This window comes from Uloborus diversus, chromosome 3 (assembly GCF_026930045.1).
Source record: "Uloborus diversus isolate 005 chromosome 3, Udiv.v.3.1, whole genome shotgun sequence".
NCBI classification, from domain to species: domain Eukaryota; kingdom Metazoa; phylum Arthropoda; class Arachnida; order Araneae; family Uloboridae; genus Uloborus; species Uloborus diversus.
The window spans coordinates 13,045,256-13,063,584 of record NC_072733.1 but is presented as its reverse complement, the minus strand read 5'-3'; the positions used below and the strand labels follow the sequence as shown (position 1 = coordinate 13,063,584).

At 29.6% G+C, this 18,329-nt stretch overlaps 1 protein-coding gene across 1 annotated transcript in view; it reads right to left on the bottom strand.

The window, feature by feature from the left end:
• The window catches only part of LOC129218031 (glutamate receptor 1-like), a 357,221-nt gene extending 339,845 nt beyond the window's left edge, over positions 1-17,376 (bottom strand). Inside the window, exon 1 of the mRNA XM_054852210.1 lies at positions 17,289-17,376. Coding sequence (XP_054708185.1) covers positions 17,289-17,376 — 88 coding nt within the window. The remainder of the gene's footprint in view (positions 1-17,288) is intronic.
• Between the last annotated feature and the right edge of the window lie 953 nt (positions 17,377-18,329).

The following is an 18,329-nucleotide window of genomic DNA, read 5'->3' as shown; positions in this document are numbered from 1 at the left end:
GAAAAAAAACGTAAACCAAGTAAAATTATAAATTAAACAAGATATAAAATTTGTCTATCTACAATTTTGTTCATCAGTGTTTCTTTTAGTGAACAGTTTCTAATAAACGGTTTGTTTTTGTAGAACTATGAAATAATGGTAGGAATTGCAAAAAGGCGTTTTACATTTTTTTTTCTTAAAAAAATATTTATTTTAAAATTATAGCTACAATTCGAGTAACAAACTGTGATAGCAAATGAAAAGCGCACGGATGAAAGCGAAATGGCATTTCTTTCCAGTTAAGATTAATGTAGCAACGCTGAGATTTTGCAGATTAGAATGTAATGCTATATTTAAACCTTAAGAAATGTAGAAGTTTCGGGACGAAAATTTATCAAAACTTAACTGGACAATAAAGAAAGGTTGAGATTTTGAATTCTCAAAGTTATTTTCTCGAAGGCTGGAAGGATTGACAATTCGCCTTGTTCGCCTCAAATTGTGTTTTAGAAAATGAGTGAATATTTTAAACTTTTGCGTGTGTAACAAAATTTAACGTCAAAGGAATTTAATAATACTTTACATGAGCTCATTTGAACTTTACCATTAAGAAAGAATATGCTTCAATAGATTTTTTGTGTTTTTGGTGTAAAACCATTTAAGATCTTTTGCAAAAATGATTTTTTTTCATGAGAAGTTTCATTTGAAGTTGATTGCTAATTAGCAACAAATTAATGCTTTCTTCCCACAGAATTATGGAGAATTATACAAATTTCAGAATGATTTATTGCAGTTTTCACCTTGATTCAGAATGATTTATTTTGAAATTATAGCTGCAATTCGAAAAACTACTTTTGATAGCAAATTCCGACTCAATAAATAAATGTGCACTCGGTGCTTTTGCGTGCGTAACAAAAGCTTAACGTCAAAGGAAGTAGGTAAAACCTTACGTAAGTAAGGTTTTACCTACTTCCTACTTTTACCTTTACCTACTTCCTACTTTTACCTTTACCTACTTCCTACCTACCTTTACCTACTTCCTTCTTACCTACTAATGGTAATTGAAAGTTACCATTAGCGGAGAAAGTATATCTTTCAATACATTTTTTTTTTTCAATTTAGCCAGGTATTTGTGTAACATCATTTAAGATCTTTTACAAAAGAAATTGACTTTTAATGGAAATTTCCTTTTGAAGTAATTAGGAATAATCTATAAACTAACGGTTCCTTCTTAAAGAACTATGCAGTACTGAGAAACATATTTTACTGTATTAGTATTTAATTTGAATCTTCTTGTTTTTCAGTTTAAGACAAAATTTAAAGATATATTGCAGTAAAACTGACTTTTAAAAATATAATGTTTTGGACTAGATCCACTGCATGATCAAAGTTTGTTTAACTTAAGGCTTTGTTTTTAGAGACGTTTTCACTATTTAACTGTCAGTTTTAGATTTTAAAATTTCTAATTTGCATTTATCTACCTAAGCAAAGACATGATAACCACAGAAGTCAGAAGTAATGAAGAACATTTCGCAAAACAAGGCTTAATTTTGTGAGAAAAATAATTTTTTTACAATTGAGGCAGCGAGAAGAAAAGGGATGTACGTGGACATTTTCAAGTTTTGAGTAAAACACGTATAAAGATTACGTCCTAAGTAGGCTTTCATTGATTTTATTTGCTAAATCATGCTGTGCAGCAGCACCTACCTGGGCTACTAGTACTATCTCGTGCCCCAAGACAGAGGGCTAACCTACCATTCGTACTGATTATCTCCAAATTTTTAATTTTTCTACTTACATCCCTTTGCTTCTCACTACCTCAATTGGTCCCCTTCACGTTTGACGCCTTCTAGTTTGATAATTTAAATTTCTGACAACGTTAAGGGGACACTGGACGTTCAAAAAAAAGAAATTTTTACCAAATTTTTGAAATTTTTATTTTTTGAATTTATTTGAATATGAGGACAATTTTGTGAGTTTTGTTTTATTTATTATAGAATAGAGAATGACTTAAAATAAGTTTCAGTGTTGTGAAATCAAAATAATTACGCAAGGGACTTTTCAAAGTTTTGTTAATTATCGTTAAGGTTATTTACATTTTTTTAAATAATTGGTCTTCTAATTAAAATTTTTTAATGATATTTTATAATTAAGCTTGTAGCAGTGTTTAAATTATATGGTTAAAATTTCATGCAAATCCATCAATAATTAAAAAAGCTTGTTTTCAAGGTCCAAAGTCTTAAAGGTTTTGTTTATTCTGTTTAAAGATTATTTTTCCCAATTGGATACGAAATTACTCTAATTAAGCATCAAATAAGAAATGAACACAGATAGTACACATTTCTCACATGATCAAATATTTATAACAAATGTTTACAAAAAGCAAAACATGTCTTTTAATCTAGTTAAATGTTAAAAATTTAAGCTGAAATTATCCTTTAACAGTACCAGCAAAGAAAAAAACAGATATAGTATGAAATTTTTTAAGGTGTGAAAAAACACCATGATATTTTCAGAAGAGGGAAACTGTAGTGTACATTTCAATGAAATATCTAGCACAGTCTACATCAGATTCTTACAGAGTGCAAAGTACTTCTTATGATCTTAACTAAAAGAAATAGGAACAGCTATGGTTTTTTTTATTTGTTTTCAAGTTATAAAAATACTCCTTAGTATTTTTAGAGGAATGAAACTACAGTGCACAGTTCTATACATTTTTTGCCACCAAATGTCTAGAAAAAATGCTCATAGATAGCAAAACATTGTTATGCTCTTTTTAAATATTTACACTCAAATTTAATTCTAAAATTACACGCATAAAAATAGTTATAGCAAGAGTTTCATATTTGTTTCAAGTCGTGAAATTTCTTGATGTTTATAAACGAGTGAAACAATAGTACGTCTTTCTATGCAATGTTTAACACCTAATGTCTATAAAAAGTACTTACAGATAAAGAAAAATTCTTACGATCTTTTTAAAATATTGAACTCAAAATATTTATTAAATTTGCCTTCATAAAAATCAATTTTGCTCGGTATTTTTCGTCAAGGTATGAAAATACTTCTTGATGTTTTTCAAAAAGTGAAGCATATTTGGCGGATTGAAATATACTCAATTTAGGATACAATTTTTCTGCTTGAATATGAAGTCGTTAAAAATAAATTTGATTTCTTTTTTAAACTCATTTCAGATTTTCAATAAGTGTAAATGTGTTAAAACTATGTCTCTTTATAGAAAATACTATAAAAATCACAAGGAAAACGAAAGTAATAGAACTGCATTGAATCCTCATTCTTTATGAAACCGTCTCTGTAGTTAACATAACAAACCTCGGCAATTATTCTTATGACTATTTAAAAAACAATTGATTGAAATTAAAAACACAAGAGTAACATTTTGCGCATAAATATTTAATCATCTCTTCTGAAAGTGCCATCCAGCGTAATAAAATCCGAAGACCGAAGAGTCTTCAGTAAAATTTATTCTTAAAGTGGGAAAATTTATAACCAACATGACGGCGTCTTCTTTCAAACCTAACAAAATGAATGAATTCAATTCCTCCACTAATGAGGCCAGATGGGGTTACGCTAAACAAAGAAGTTTTCACATGTGAATATTTTATAAGACTGAGTAAAAAGATAAATTTTGAAATACGAGAGTCCATGTCAACAAAAGAATTTTGAAATAAATTTAAAAAGGGCTATCTCTCTCAAAAGCTTCAACTCTTTTCAGATAATATTAGGAATGAAAAATTTAGATGGCTCCTTGGATAAGCTAGAAATTAAAAGTGTTTCTCCGCTTTCAAAGATGTATGAGTTCTTAGCGAAATTCTCGTAAAAAGTTCGTTTCTGAACAGTATAAATAGTATCTTACTACTTGCAAAGAAGGAATGAATGAGTTGAACAGATTTTTTATCTTAATTTTTAGTTCCATTATTTGTTTGCTTCAAGAAAACGTTTAAAGGGCTGATAATTTAAGAGAAGGCGCAATGAAAGCTGAAAAAGAGGGGAGGAATTATTGTTGTAGTTTTGAAAAAGATAATGAAGAGTCAGAACGATAATCAAAGACTATCAAGAGTGTGAATACATATATAGATATAGATATAAAGCACATGAAAAATTAAAAACATAACATTCAGCCCATTTTGGTAATTCGTAATCATACGAATTTCATTGTTTGACTTTCATGTATTAATTGCGCATAGTATTAAATTACAGTACATTAAGTACTCAACTGCATGCATATTATTTCCAATATCAACTTTTGCGTAAAAGAAATGCTGGAGGATAAGTATCAGACTCAAAACGAAAAGAACCTTTTATTGCCGATTGTTTAAGGTGAAAAGGTTTATCGACTTTTTTTAATAGTAATTTTCAACGAATTTCACTGAAATTTGCAGCATAGTTGCATGTTACTAATACTTACACAAATACAAAATATCATGAAAATATATTAAAATTAAAAGTTTTTTTCAAATTTCAAATTTGAATTTTTAACGCTTTTTTCGCATCGCGACTTGCGCCTGAAATCTTATCAAAATAACAAAATACAAGCAAAATATGATGCATAAAACAACAGAAAATAAAATGTCGGGAGTAATTTACAAAATGTTGTGGTAAAAATAAAAATTAGTGAAAAACCTCAAACTAGACATATTTGGTAAAATATGTACATACTTCAATAAAATATAGCAAATATTTTTGCGACAGCTAACCAAACTGAAAAATATTTTCCATCAAAATGTTAAGAACCCTCTAAAGTACTTTGCATGAAATTTTTAGATAATTTAAATAATAATTCATTACAGTGAACAGTTTGAAATTTGTAAACATGCAAAAAACGATGTTTTGAGAAAATCAGCATTTACTGTTTTACTGCAGAAAATTTCATTAATTAATAAATAATTTAATTTTTCATAAAATTCAAAACAAATAGGATATGATGATTTATTTCAGGGATTCAAAAAGTAAAATAAAACTAATTTACTTAGAATCAGCGTGAAACAAAACTTAATTTGACAGCTGGAAGGAGAGTGGAAAAGGTAAACAAAGGGGGCGGCTACAACAGAAATTGTCATAACTTCGTCAATTCTTTACCGATTCATTTTTTTTTTTTTTTTTTTTTTTTTGCAAAAGGTTCAATTAAATGTCTAGTTTTTAGAAATATAATAAAAATAAAACAGCTTTTTTGAAAAATTTTACTTTTCTGAAAGTCCCTTGTCACCTTGAAACAAACATGTTTAAGATTAGATAAAAATCCATTGATAATATCATGGAATATTTATCTCTCTGAATATACAGGGTGTTTATAAAATCTTGCAGTTATAAGGAAAATTCATTAAAAAAACTAATTCACAACTTTGGTAAATCATAAATAATTCAAAATTTTTTGCACATTCAACATTTGTAATTCAACTTTTTTTGTAAACTTTGATCCATTTCTGAAGAGTTTTCACTGCACTTCTACGTTTACACCTTTTGTAATTTTGAGAAGATTTGGAATTTAAACGGTTTTTAACTTCACACCAGACAGTAGCGCAGCCAGAATTTACCTTCTGGGTGATGAGAATTTAGTCATATCAGTCCTAAAATGTAATATTAGGATAGGAAATATGTGTTAAAATCAACCCCTCCCTTGCTGTGCCCCTGGAGTTAGGTATTAGTTAGCACATTTGTTGTATCTCATAATACATTATCCATTGCCATTTCTATTTAATATTAACAAGAGAGAGCAGTTTGCAACCACTTCTCAAACCCCACAAAATTTTAAAAAATAAAAGATTTAAAAAAAAAACATGATTCCCTCCCCCCCCCCCCCCCCGCCCCCACATTTGCCGTTTTCATATTTTTATTTTAGCACCTACATTACGTTAATATTGTACTAATGGGGTAAATCAGTTGAAAAAATTTCAGAAATCAAAAAATATATGTATACGATAAAGTTTAAATAGATTTTTAGGTATATTTTCTTCATCAATGGAATACATTAAAAACACCCAGTACATTTTTCAAAGCTAAGTTTTTAATTATAATAAAAATATTAAATTCCATTAATTCTTGCAATTGAGTCTTCATAGAAACGAAACTTATTACAGGCCCAATAATTAACCCGAGAACATGCTAATATTATAGTCAAAGACGAGATTCAGCGACTTTTATTAAGCCGTAAAGGTACATTAAATATTAGAATGGGTTTAAAAATTAGTATTTTAGGTATACGACTTCTGATATCAAAAACAAGCAATGTTTTGGCACTCTTAGTGTGGAAAAAAATAATAAAAAAGTAAATATTTATGCCATCATATCGCCTCTGAACTTTAAAGAAATGTAAAATTGGTCGAAATTTGAACATTTTTATAGAAAGACAAATATTTTTACTTCTTATTCGAATTTAAGTCCTTCCTTTTAATTCCTCTAATTGAATTCTTTCAAAAATTTTATTAGCTCGGTTTGTAAAGTCAATTAAAGCTTTTTTAATAATTTCAGAGAACGTCTCCATGTCACACTCAAGCTGCTAAACAATTGCGTAATTCTTCCTGAATCGACAAACTTTTATTTGGGAAGGAACAAGAGATGTCTCTTCTCGATGTATTCGCATTTCTATCGCAATCAGCAATGCCAAAACTGAATCATGTCTAACTTTGATCCAAGTGTCGTAAATTGTTTAAAAACATATGGTAGGACATGGTAGCTTCAATAGCTATTTGTTTCGCTTTAAGTTAGTGACCAGTGAGTAATCTTTGCTATTGTGGTGAAGTTAAGAGTGATGTAGAGCATTGTCTACTGAGCTGCATAATGAGGCCAGAGGTTCCTTCAGGAAAAGTTTAAATAGTTTGTCCTGTTGTTGGCTTACTGTTTCTTCGGATTTTGTAATAAGTTCAGAGAGACTTCGGAGTTTCGTTTTGTGCTTTTTGTGTATTATGTTTTTGTTGTTTGTGTTTTGCGAAATTTTGTTTTGTGTTTTAAATTATTAATTTTAATTTTTTTATTGTTTTTTTTCATGTTATGTTATTCTTGTACGTATTTATTGTCTGTTTTAAGATTTTTCTTATTTGTACTTACTTTTGTGATACTACCCCATGTGGTACTTTGTGGTGCATGAGGAGTTTTTAAATCTCTCTTAAATTTAAAAAAAAAATGTAAATGTGAATAATGAATACTAAAATCGCAAGCGTAGATTCTAAATTTCTAAATTGATCTAAAGTACCAAGACGACTAATTTATTATAAGGAGTCGCATTGAGCACATTGAGTCGCATTCCACTCTAAGAGGAAGAAGAGAGAAATGCAGTATAACTTCGATTTCACGATTTCCACAATTTAATGATACTTTTCGCTGATCCGAATTTGACTGCATTGGATGTCTATGCTCCTCGATTTAATGACATCCTTCATTTAACTATGAATATTTCCAGTACCTTGACAATTGTTAATTCAGTGTTATACTATTAGATTTCCAACCGGAGTTTACAACTGTGTTGAGAAAGCAAAGGGACGATACCAAAAGTTGCACAAGCAGATGTATTGTCTTGTACAAAACTCGTACCCATTGCTCAAAATGACTACCACGCGTATAACTGCAGAGGTGACACCGGCGAAGAACGACTGGCGCCCATCACTCGAAAAGATTACCAGTGTCTTGCTAATTTTTTCCGTGTTAGCAACAATTTTCGCAACGAGATATTCAGCTGAGTGCACTTAGGATATGCTATGTAGGCAGGCACAATCTGACGCCTTAGACAATTACTTGCATTGGTTCATCTCGTAGGAGGCGTTGCTACTTTTCTATTTTCTGTCCCTTACAATAGAATGCGATTATATGATTCTATGTAATTATGAGCCATCTGTATGGGTGATATCAATCCTTTGGATTTGCAAAAGCAATTTAGAAACAGTCCGTATATCTTTTTCTAGTTCTGTCTGTTAACAAATATGAAAACATACTGACAGACAGAGTTAGACTTTATGCACATAAGTGGAAAATAAAAGGAAAAGAAGTCCCACCAGTACGAGAATTGTCCTAATTATCAATATTAATGTTTTACTAATTGATAAATTTGGATATTTGAAGTTGGTTCCTCAAAACTTAGGGAAAATGTACAACAATAATTTCAAACAAGGGATTTAATTCTATAATATTTTCATTTCATATAGTTATTTTTCCTTGTACGTAAAACGTCCCTTGTTTTGCATAAACACATATAGGTAATAATCGTTCAAGTCAACCGATTATATAATGAAAAATTCAGAAAAATGCGTATTGAAAACAGTCATTAAATCTGCTCGTTGACAAAAATGAGATTTTTTTTTTCTTCAGATATTTGGGGTAGTTGGAAATCAAACTTGAATGTTTTAACTTTAGATCCTTTCCCTATCTCATGGAGGATTTGAGAAAGAAAATTTCGTAAACTGCACCTTAGAATTAATTTCCTGAGAGTAAAATTAAAGTGGATTTGGAAGTTTTGACTTTGCGACTATTTGCTAGCGAATGAAATCCTGTTTTTATTTGCTACAGTTTCTTTTAATTTTTCCCAGTTCAATCTGCATTGAATCACTTTGTATATTGAAATTACGTAAATACTCTAAACAATTTGTTAAACATTATTGTTACAATATGTTGGATTTGAGAAAGAAAATTTCGTAAACTGCACCTTAGAATTCATTTCCTGAGAGTAAAATTAAAGTGGATTTGGAAGTTTTGACTTTGCGACTATTTGCTAGCGAATGAAATCATGTTTTTATTTGCTACAGTTTGTTTTAATTTCCCCAGTTCAATCTGCCTTGAATCACTTTGTATATTGAAATTACGTAAATATTCTAAACAATTTGTTAAACATTATTGTTGCCTGGATGGATGAGGAGGGCAGGGTGAAGCATAAAGTGCATTCACCTGATCGGAATTTCTTCTTTACTGTCAATGTAACAAATATCACTACAACAACAATGTATACATTTCCAACGATGAGAACATTTACTGTGAAAACTGGGTTCATATGGTTTTGATACTAAACGCTTCATCCGCAAAGTGTTAGTTCTGTAAACATTAGAATAAATTGCAAACTGAAAATGATCATGTAATAAGGAAAAGAATAAAATAGACAGTTAGATCAACATTTTAGAAATGATTTATGTTAGTGCGAAAACGTTAAATGTATACTGTGGAATGTTTATGCAAATTCTTCCTCCAAATTTAACCCAATCTTCTACTTAAATTTCAAAGACGGTGAAATCAATTCCAAAATGTTATTCAAATCAATTGATTAACAATGTATTGTAAAATGTTAGGAAAGGATCAAACTTGCAAACGTTTATTCAAATCATTTGCAAATTTACGTACAGCAAATGTTAAGCGAAACTGTGTTCATAATTATGAAATTATTTCAATGCTTGATTTCAATATCTTGCACAAAGTAGGAGATCTAAAACTTTCACCAAATAGTTACAATTTATGTTTAATGAAAGCTGGGTAATGTAGATACGTAGTACTGTAACTGATATTACCAATTAAAATAAAGTTGAAGGTGTATATACATAAAAAAAGATATATGTTGTCAGGATAAATAAAAACATTTTTGATCTCTTCACCCTCCCTTTTTTGCTCTTTTTTTACAGATAAATGTATTTTTATTAAATTATCCAAGCCTGAATAATAATACGTTTCATATAACGTTTAATTTATACAAAAAAGATGTTATTATTCAGAACGTTTCAAATTTTCACCTAAATACGTGAACGGTTTAATTTAACATTAGAAACGTTTGTGAAGTGATAGATAATCTTTAGGTAGTAATTTTAAAAGTTTATACTATGAAAGGATTTGTTATTTAGCCATGCATTATTGTGAATTAATGGGTTCAGTTTGCGAGGGCTCAGTCTAGTTTTCATATATATATATATATAGATTAGGGTGGTCCTTATTTATATGGGATTTTTTTTCGGAATTCAACAAGTGACACCCCCTAGTTTTGTGACACTATAATAAAAAGTAACATGTGCAAAATTTGAACTCGATCGGTCAATAATAACACGTGCCCCTAGGCCGTTGAACTTTAACACTTTTGATAATTTTCCCACAAATCTTCGAAATTTTACTTCAGACTCAGTACATCGTTTCTCCTAGGTTTGCAAAATATTTTTACAGTGAGGTAGCACTAAAATTAATCTTTATAATTACTTTATATCATCTAAAGATTTTACATTGAATAAGAATGAAATAAGGCTTTAGAAACTTTCCTTAATCGTACGCTTTTCTCAACGTATCTCGATAGTGTGTATTTTTTTCCGATAGTCTTGGACGGTCTGTAAAATAAATTGTTTTTGTGACTCATATTCGGTAAATTAGTTGCAAAATTCTTTGATTAATTGTGCTCCTCTTTCAGTTGTATCATTCACAGTTTTCAGTATTTTAACGATCTTTCTTCCCTTTAAAGAGTTTTCTTCATTTTGCCGTCAATCAGGATCAAATAGAAAAAAATCTTTTAGTATTTGTAACTTATCAAACAGTTTTATTGACTCGTAATTGATACTATGAAGAGGAAGATCTTTACCAAGAAATTATTCCAAATCATCTACAGTTATCTGAAATTTGTTAAACAGTCATCAGACACGTCTTCCATATCACAAGCATTTTTTGGACAAGTGTTTTCCTATCTTCAAAATTAATTCCGTCATCCGATACGGACAAAGCTACTAGTTTATCCCCTAAATACCATAAGTGATTTAGAAGTTTTCCAATCACTGCTTCTGCTGCATGTTTGTCGTCATTTTGTACGCTGCTAGTTTTTCAGACACATTATATTATTCAAAGTAGCCTCGATTGCTTCATACAGCATTTAATTGGAAAACAGCTTTGTAAAACAGCATTGAAGGACTTGCTTTTTATGTAAGGTCAATTTAAATTGTTTCCTAAATATAAAAACTTTCAAACAAAAATTCCTTTTGCCACCCATGTGGCTCAGGGATAAGCTCCAGGTTGCCGAAAACATATCCCTGTAGGAGGAAATTCACCAGGAAATATTATTACAATTATGAAAATTATCTGTAATCTTTCTCAATTCCGCTTTTTACGAACAATAATCATGTCATCAACATCAACTTCGTCTTTTAGAATTTAAGTGTTATGTGTACTTGATTGAAATGTTATAAGTTCTGAATGATGGAGATCTTTCCACAAAATTTTGAAGCACTTAAATAATTGAATATCTGATCTGGAATTAAGAAAGGCAAGAACTTCTTTACGGACTCTGCAGTACGATTTCGAGTGCATGATGATGACAATCCTAATGTAATATATCGCAGTTCAGTTTTTGCTCTAAAAAATTTCATGCACAATTCATTGGTATTGCAAGTCGTTGTATCAAACACTACAGCTAGAACAGTTAGTAATAAAAAGCTATCATGTAAGATATCATAAGCAACTGAAGAAATATCTAAGGAATTCCGTGTAGCTGTTCAATATTAGTACCTGAAGCTATCACGGTAATCTTGTCGGAGATCTTTTTCCAGTTACATCTGTATGTAACTTTGTATCCCAGTGAATAACTACAAAATCTAAAATTAAATTCATGAAATTTAATTTTACCTCTCGAAGATTTTCTCTTGCTCTCTTAAGGAATGTACCATTGATCACTAGATCATTTGGATTCAAATTTACTGCATCTATATAGGCTGTAAATAAATGAACAACATCTTTATCCCTAATATGGCATTTGTCTAACAGTGATGAAAGGCGAGCAGATATCAATAGTTGTCAAGCTTTTTTGCATTGAGGTAGACCAGCTGTAGAAAACAAAAGTTCAACAGTTTAGGATAGGTATCCATTTCGGTTTCTAAATCATGTGAATCGCAAGAATTTGATGATAATAAAGGACTATGTACTGAAGTAGAAGAAAATTAATTTAAAGTATAGGTTTCTACATTGTTCTGATCCGAAATTTTTTTTTAATTTATATTTTAGCTATGGGAAATACAGTATATTTTTATGTTAGGAGTAATTGAGGATTTTTCGAAATTTGTATTTTAAAAATTCAAAATTATGTAAGCATTTATGTATGTTTATAACTAAAGAACAGCGAATTAAAATATAATTGCAATTACTTATATTTATAGCATTGAAACCTTGCGACTCTATTTGCCACACCTATTACATACACAGGGAATTTTGTAAATCAACACCCCAAAGCCTGGAGGAGGCAATTTGTTGCTGTCAATGATCATTCATTAATGACTTAAGCCATTCATTAATGGCCTATAGAATCCCTTGTGTCCATCTTGGTGGGAAGAAACGTTCCCCTGCTGCTTGGTTCGAACAAGCGAAGAAGAGCGGTACGCTTGACCCAAGCCCATTGGTGTACATGTACCCTCTGTAACATGTTAAATTTTACAGAATGAAGGTAAGAGAATGGTCGGTCTGGAAGTAGGAGCACCTATTGAGGCTCAAAATTACTTTAAATATAAAACGTTAGAATTATTTTTACATAAAAATGAGAAAATCCGCAATTTTTTCTTCGAAACTCAAAAAAGGGGGCCCTAGGGGCACGTGTTAATATTCATGGATTGACTTAAAATTTTGCAGGGATCATTTATTTGTATAATGGAACAAATTGAGGGGGCGTCGCGTAAAATATCTGCAACTTCAAAAATAAGGACCACCCTAATATATATATATATATATATATATATATATATATATATATATATATATATATATATATATATATATATATATATATATATATATATATATATATATATATATATATATATATATATATATATATATATATATATATATATATATATATATATATATATATATACATAGTGCTGGTAAAAAAAATTGCATCACCTTCGCATTTTCACAACAATGGGATTATGTGAGAAGTTTTGGTCGACCGATTAACGATGAATGTATGTGAAACTCTGCAAAACTTATGAAATAAAAATTTAACAGCAGGAATCCGATAATTGTTTAATGGAGGGATAAATTATATCAAGATCAGTTGAAATAAAATTTATTAAATAGCAAAGAAGGCAAAAAGAAGATAAAACTAGTAGAGATATTTTAAATCTTTACAACCTTAATGATAATAATATTACGCAGTTGTGTGTAATTTTTAGTTTAGTGTGGCATGAATAATAAATATTTATTTTTTAACTTGAGTTATATTTCTGTGATAACAGGTATATGGCACAGAAATATTGAATCGAAAACGTTGCAGAGAGAGAGAGAGAGAGATTTAGTCAAAAACATTGAAATAAAATATTTTACCTCAATCTAATTGAAAAAAGTTACTTTCTAACAACGAGGAGTGTACATTAATGACGGATGATGCCTTCATTAGGATAATTTAACAATTATGTACATTAACTCTTAATGCGTTTTAATGAAAGTTAAACAGCAAAATTGCTTCTCATTATAACTTTTAAAATTTAGCGAAGCTGAGTTATTTAGATTTATTCTAAGCATGAGTTTGTTTGAAATTTAAGGATTTCTGAAAACAATATTTGCCTTTTTTCCATTTTGACCCGAACCAAACTCTTTTTTTTTTTTTTTTTTTTGCTTAATGCTTCTTTGTATTATAATGAAAAGTTTAATAATTCCGTGACTGTTCCTAATTCATCGTGCTGTGTAACATTATAAAGTTTTCCAGAAAATTGCAATTTTTTTATAGCCCAAACTTAGGGTTTATATCTATAAGTTTGGGCAGGTACCATTTTGACCATTTTGAGAAAATGTGTATATATATATATATATATATATGTGTGTGTGTGTGTGTGTGTGTGTGTGTGTGTAAGAGCATTTCGCTTAAATAAAGTAATGAAAAAGAGAACGTATTTATATTCTCTTTTCCTCTCTCAGTGAAAATTATTAATTCCTACGTGTTTCCTAAGTAATATTTCAACTTGTTAACTCCCAATGTAAAAGTTGTTTTTCACATTGTTATATGGTGAAGCAATGTTTACTTATTCAGTTTTTAATAAAAGTCGGAAACCAATAGTAATTCAAAATATTACTAAGTTTTATACATGATTGAAAATGTTTGCTTCTACTCGTCTTTAATATCAAAACTACTACATTGCCAAAAAAAAAACTTTTTTTGAGAACTACTTTTTAAGGATGTGTACATTTGAAATTCTAATAATAAGCATGTGTCAACAAGGAGTACACGAATAATATGTGTTTGTAAATAGGCAAAACAAAATAATGTATACATTGTATTTTTATTAATATCTTTAGATAACTAAACTTTTTCAGACTTTTAGTACCTGTATGGATCTAAGCGTCTACTATTGTAAACAACAGTTTATTAATCCAAGATATAATAAAATTCATACCGCTGCTTGTGACTTCGTTACTAACATTGAGTGAAACAAACATTAAAAGTTTGTTCTCACTTATCGTTATAGTAGTTAATAAGTATTTGATGTAAGTTATTAAGTATGTTCTATAGTTGATATTATTCTTATTTCTTTTGTACAGCTTGAAAACAAGAGTTTTAACGTTTATTACAAAAAAAAAGGAAAAGCTTTTTGCGTTTTGGTAACATGATTGTCTGTGTATGGTGTAATAAATAATCTTTATAGCTTTAATTGTTTTCCCATTGATCGCAGATATTTTCTCTGTAGGCTAATTTTCGCAAAAGTTTAGCTCATCATCTTTATTTTTTCTAAATATCATATACGTTGTTTGATCAGATTAAAGAACTTAATATATTCCACTTAATGTTTTATTTTCTTTGAAGCATCATACACTAGAGATAATTTTTTGAAACTATTTTTGAACACTCAATGTGAAAATGCTAGTGATTGAAAAAAGAAATGCATCTGTTAAAAATGACTAAAACTATTCTATAGCATTTCAGTAAAAATGCATATCATATTAGTTATGTAAGACCTTATTTTTGGTTACAGTTTTTTTTTATTGCAAAAGCAATACAAGAAATAAAGGTACTTAAAGAAACATTCCCGCCAATTTTCGCTTTACTTAGAAGTTCACTTTACCACTTAAACAATTTTGTGAAAGCCAAACTTTGTATACTTTACTAACAAAACTTTATCAAGTTGTTTAATCCTAAGACTTTCAGGTATAGATGCTGAAACTGCGTAAACTGGCTCCTTAATCAAGTTAAACGTGAATGTTAATGTGTGAAACGCATCGAAGGTAATTTGAATATTGTGAAATTGCATTAAATTCTAGAGAGTATACATTAGCGTGTAATGATCCAATTAAGCACCCTTTCAAGAGTAAGATATTTTCAATGATCTCAGAATATTTTCTGCACTTTTCGGAGATGAAAATACTCGCTTCAACAACTTCTAATTAGAAATTTTTGTTTTAAAATCAACTAGCCAATTCTCGTGATGTTTAATGACTTTTTTGAACAAATTTATTTATGTCTGATAGAAATTTTAATTAAAAATCCATTGTTTCAGGATTTTAAAATGATTTGAATGACATTTCAAATCCATCATTGAAAAATTATTTACTACATCCATCTTCCTATTTAAAGGTAAGTGAGTAATATTTCAAAGTAAACGTTGTGATTCAATTCTTCTAGTAAATTCATTTATATTTCTTATAGGGGATATTCGTGAGAAATGGAACAGCGCTTCATTTTTTCAGAAATAAAATGAAAAAATATTTTTAGCTTGTTAATTTAAAATTACAAATTTTATTTTTACATTTTTGCTGCTACATCTGCTGTACAGCGTCGAAAAGGTTTTTAATTTTTTGGCATAAATGCAGCGATTTCCTATTTCTCCCGATTCTCCACTATGTTACTCAAAGGATTTTTTAATTAATTAAGTTTTACTGACAATGTATTTAAAATCAAATAGTAGTTTTACTAGATAAGTGTCTAGTTTTATCTTATCGTTCATTTTAAGAGAACATAATTATGTTTAAATAATCAATGCACACATTTGTGAAAACTTATTTTGCTAATAATATCTTTAGTTTCTCAATATCTGTAACTTCTAACTATTGAAATCTTAGTCAAAATATTTTGTATGATATGGATGCTTCACTTGCCAAATCGATTAACTCCATAAAACAAAAAGTAGAAAAAAATGATGAAGAAGATAGTGTTATATATAGGAGTGAAAAGGCCCTCGTGTTACATCTTCTGCCATCACATGGTCAAAAATGTATTGAACCAAAACTTTAATATAAATTCACATGCTAAGCATTGATAAAGCACTATTAAAGCAGAAATGAGGACTTTTTTAGAAGTGGAGTTAATCGATTTGGCAACTAAGGCATCCATATATCATAATTTATGATATTTAAAAATTGTTTCTTTAAAAAATGTTTGAAGTAAGTTTTTTACCGTTGAAATCTTAGTTAAAATATTTTTACAGTGTATATAAATGCTGTTTTCTCTCGCGTTATTTTACATCACTTTATAAAAAAAAATAATAATTAAAATGAAAGCATCAGTTCGTACGCCAGTTAGGGAAGTGAAGGTTTTTGTATTTTGTTTCAAGTAAACGAGTATTTACTTTTGCTACTGTATAGACTCAAAACACTCTTCAATTTCATTCCGTCTTGTGTTGACTTATTGGGATGACTAACGAAAGCAATTAATTGAATAACATTTCTAACCACTTTCTTTACAGACATTTCGATAAAGTACATCGATTTCATTTCAGTTTTGTCCGTCCGAACTTTTTTCACACGAGATGTTTTTTTTTCCCCAAATTGAAGTGTATAAGAACTACGAGTAGAAAAGTGTTTATTTAACTTCTTACCTATTTTTTAAATTAATATGTATATCAGAAAAATTAGCATTATTTATTGTCCTAAATGGTTTAATAAGTACTTTCAGGTACAAAGAATGTTTTTGAGACTTTATCTATGACCTTTTGTTTACACACACAAATAAATAAATAAATATTACAAAAAAAAAAAAAAAAAACTTAAAAAGATGAGTATTGGGATTAAAATATCAATCTAAATACCATATTTAAGAATAAAATATATTTAAATTACAAAACAAAACATTTCTGTTTAACCAAAACACAGTTGTTCAACCAAATAATAATAAGTACTTCGCATTTATTCTGTAAAAATTTTCTTATATCGCCAAAAAAATGCAAATGTACGTTCACGATCTTTTTTTCCCTAAATGCATAGAAACATTCCCTTTGCTTTCTTGAAAATTTCAACATATTTACAGAACTGTAGCATCATAGTTGTTAGTAACTTAACTTCAAAAATTCAGAGTTTAAGCAAACTAAAAGGAAATGCACAGTATGGTAAAAATAAGTAATTTTTTAGATACTAACATGAAAACTGAAATATTTACTTACCTATGGGTATCTTTTCAGGCACTGGTCTAACCAGTGCCAGAATACAAGTAAAACATAATAACTTCCAAGTCAGAAACATGCCCTTCATTTTAAGTATTATTTTTCATATTTCATGAAAACTATTTCTGTGCACAAGTAAGAGAGAAAAAAATTCCCCTCTTGCATTCTTCCTCGTCAAATGGTGACGAGCACTACCATGTTTCAGAAGATTCATCAGCAAGTGTGCGGCTCCAGGAATCTTGTGTTTCGGAAACGGTGCTCCCCGTCTTCAGTGAACCACGCCGCGCTTTCTCCGAAACTGAACTGTGGTGGACCATCCGCGAACAGGTTTCGGATTGCGCATCCTCTGTTCAGCTTCCGCCGAGAAGTCAACGGGCTTTTTCGAATGAAAGCTTCCTTGCGGTCTTCGCGCCAATAATTCAAGCACCATGCAGGGGTTGGTACGCAGGTTGGCATCACGTTGAGGAATGAGAAAGGAGATTTTTTTCCACCAAAAGTGTTTTAGAAGGCCTGAGCTAGATGATTGCTCATTTTCAATTTGTTTTAAAGTTAAAACTATCTTGAGCTTTTTATCCGTATTTCATGAAGTGTAGTAATAAAATCTAAGTAAATAAAATCTCGATCCATTTGCACAAACTCAACACTTTTACGCATAATCTTCCACTTTAACCCCGGAAATTTAAACTTTGTTTTTTAAATGGGATTTATTCAGGTATAAGGATTAATTATGTTTCCTTTTATACCTGAAGTATAATAATTTATTATAATAAATTAACTAATAGTATAGCTAATATTAGTTAACCTGAAGTATCTAAAACGTTTTCTTGAATATTTTAAAATTACTGATTTGTACGAGTTGTGGGCGTGAACTCGCGGTCACACACGCAACTCGTAAAAATCTTTTTTTTTTTTCCCAAGTACAAAAAAGGTTATTGGTTATTTATATTCGAACATATCACAATACAATTCCCAAAGTTATAAAATGCAAATATGTGCGTAAAAACGTCTCTTCCGTACAAATGTATAGCGAAAAAATGTCGT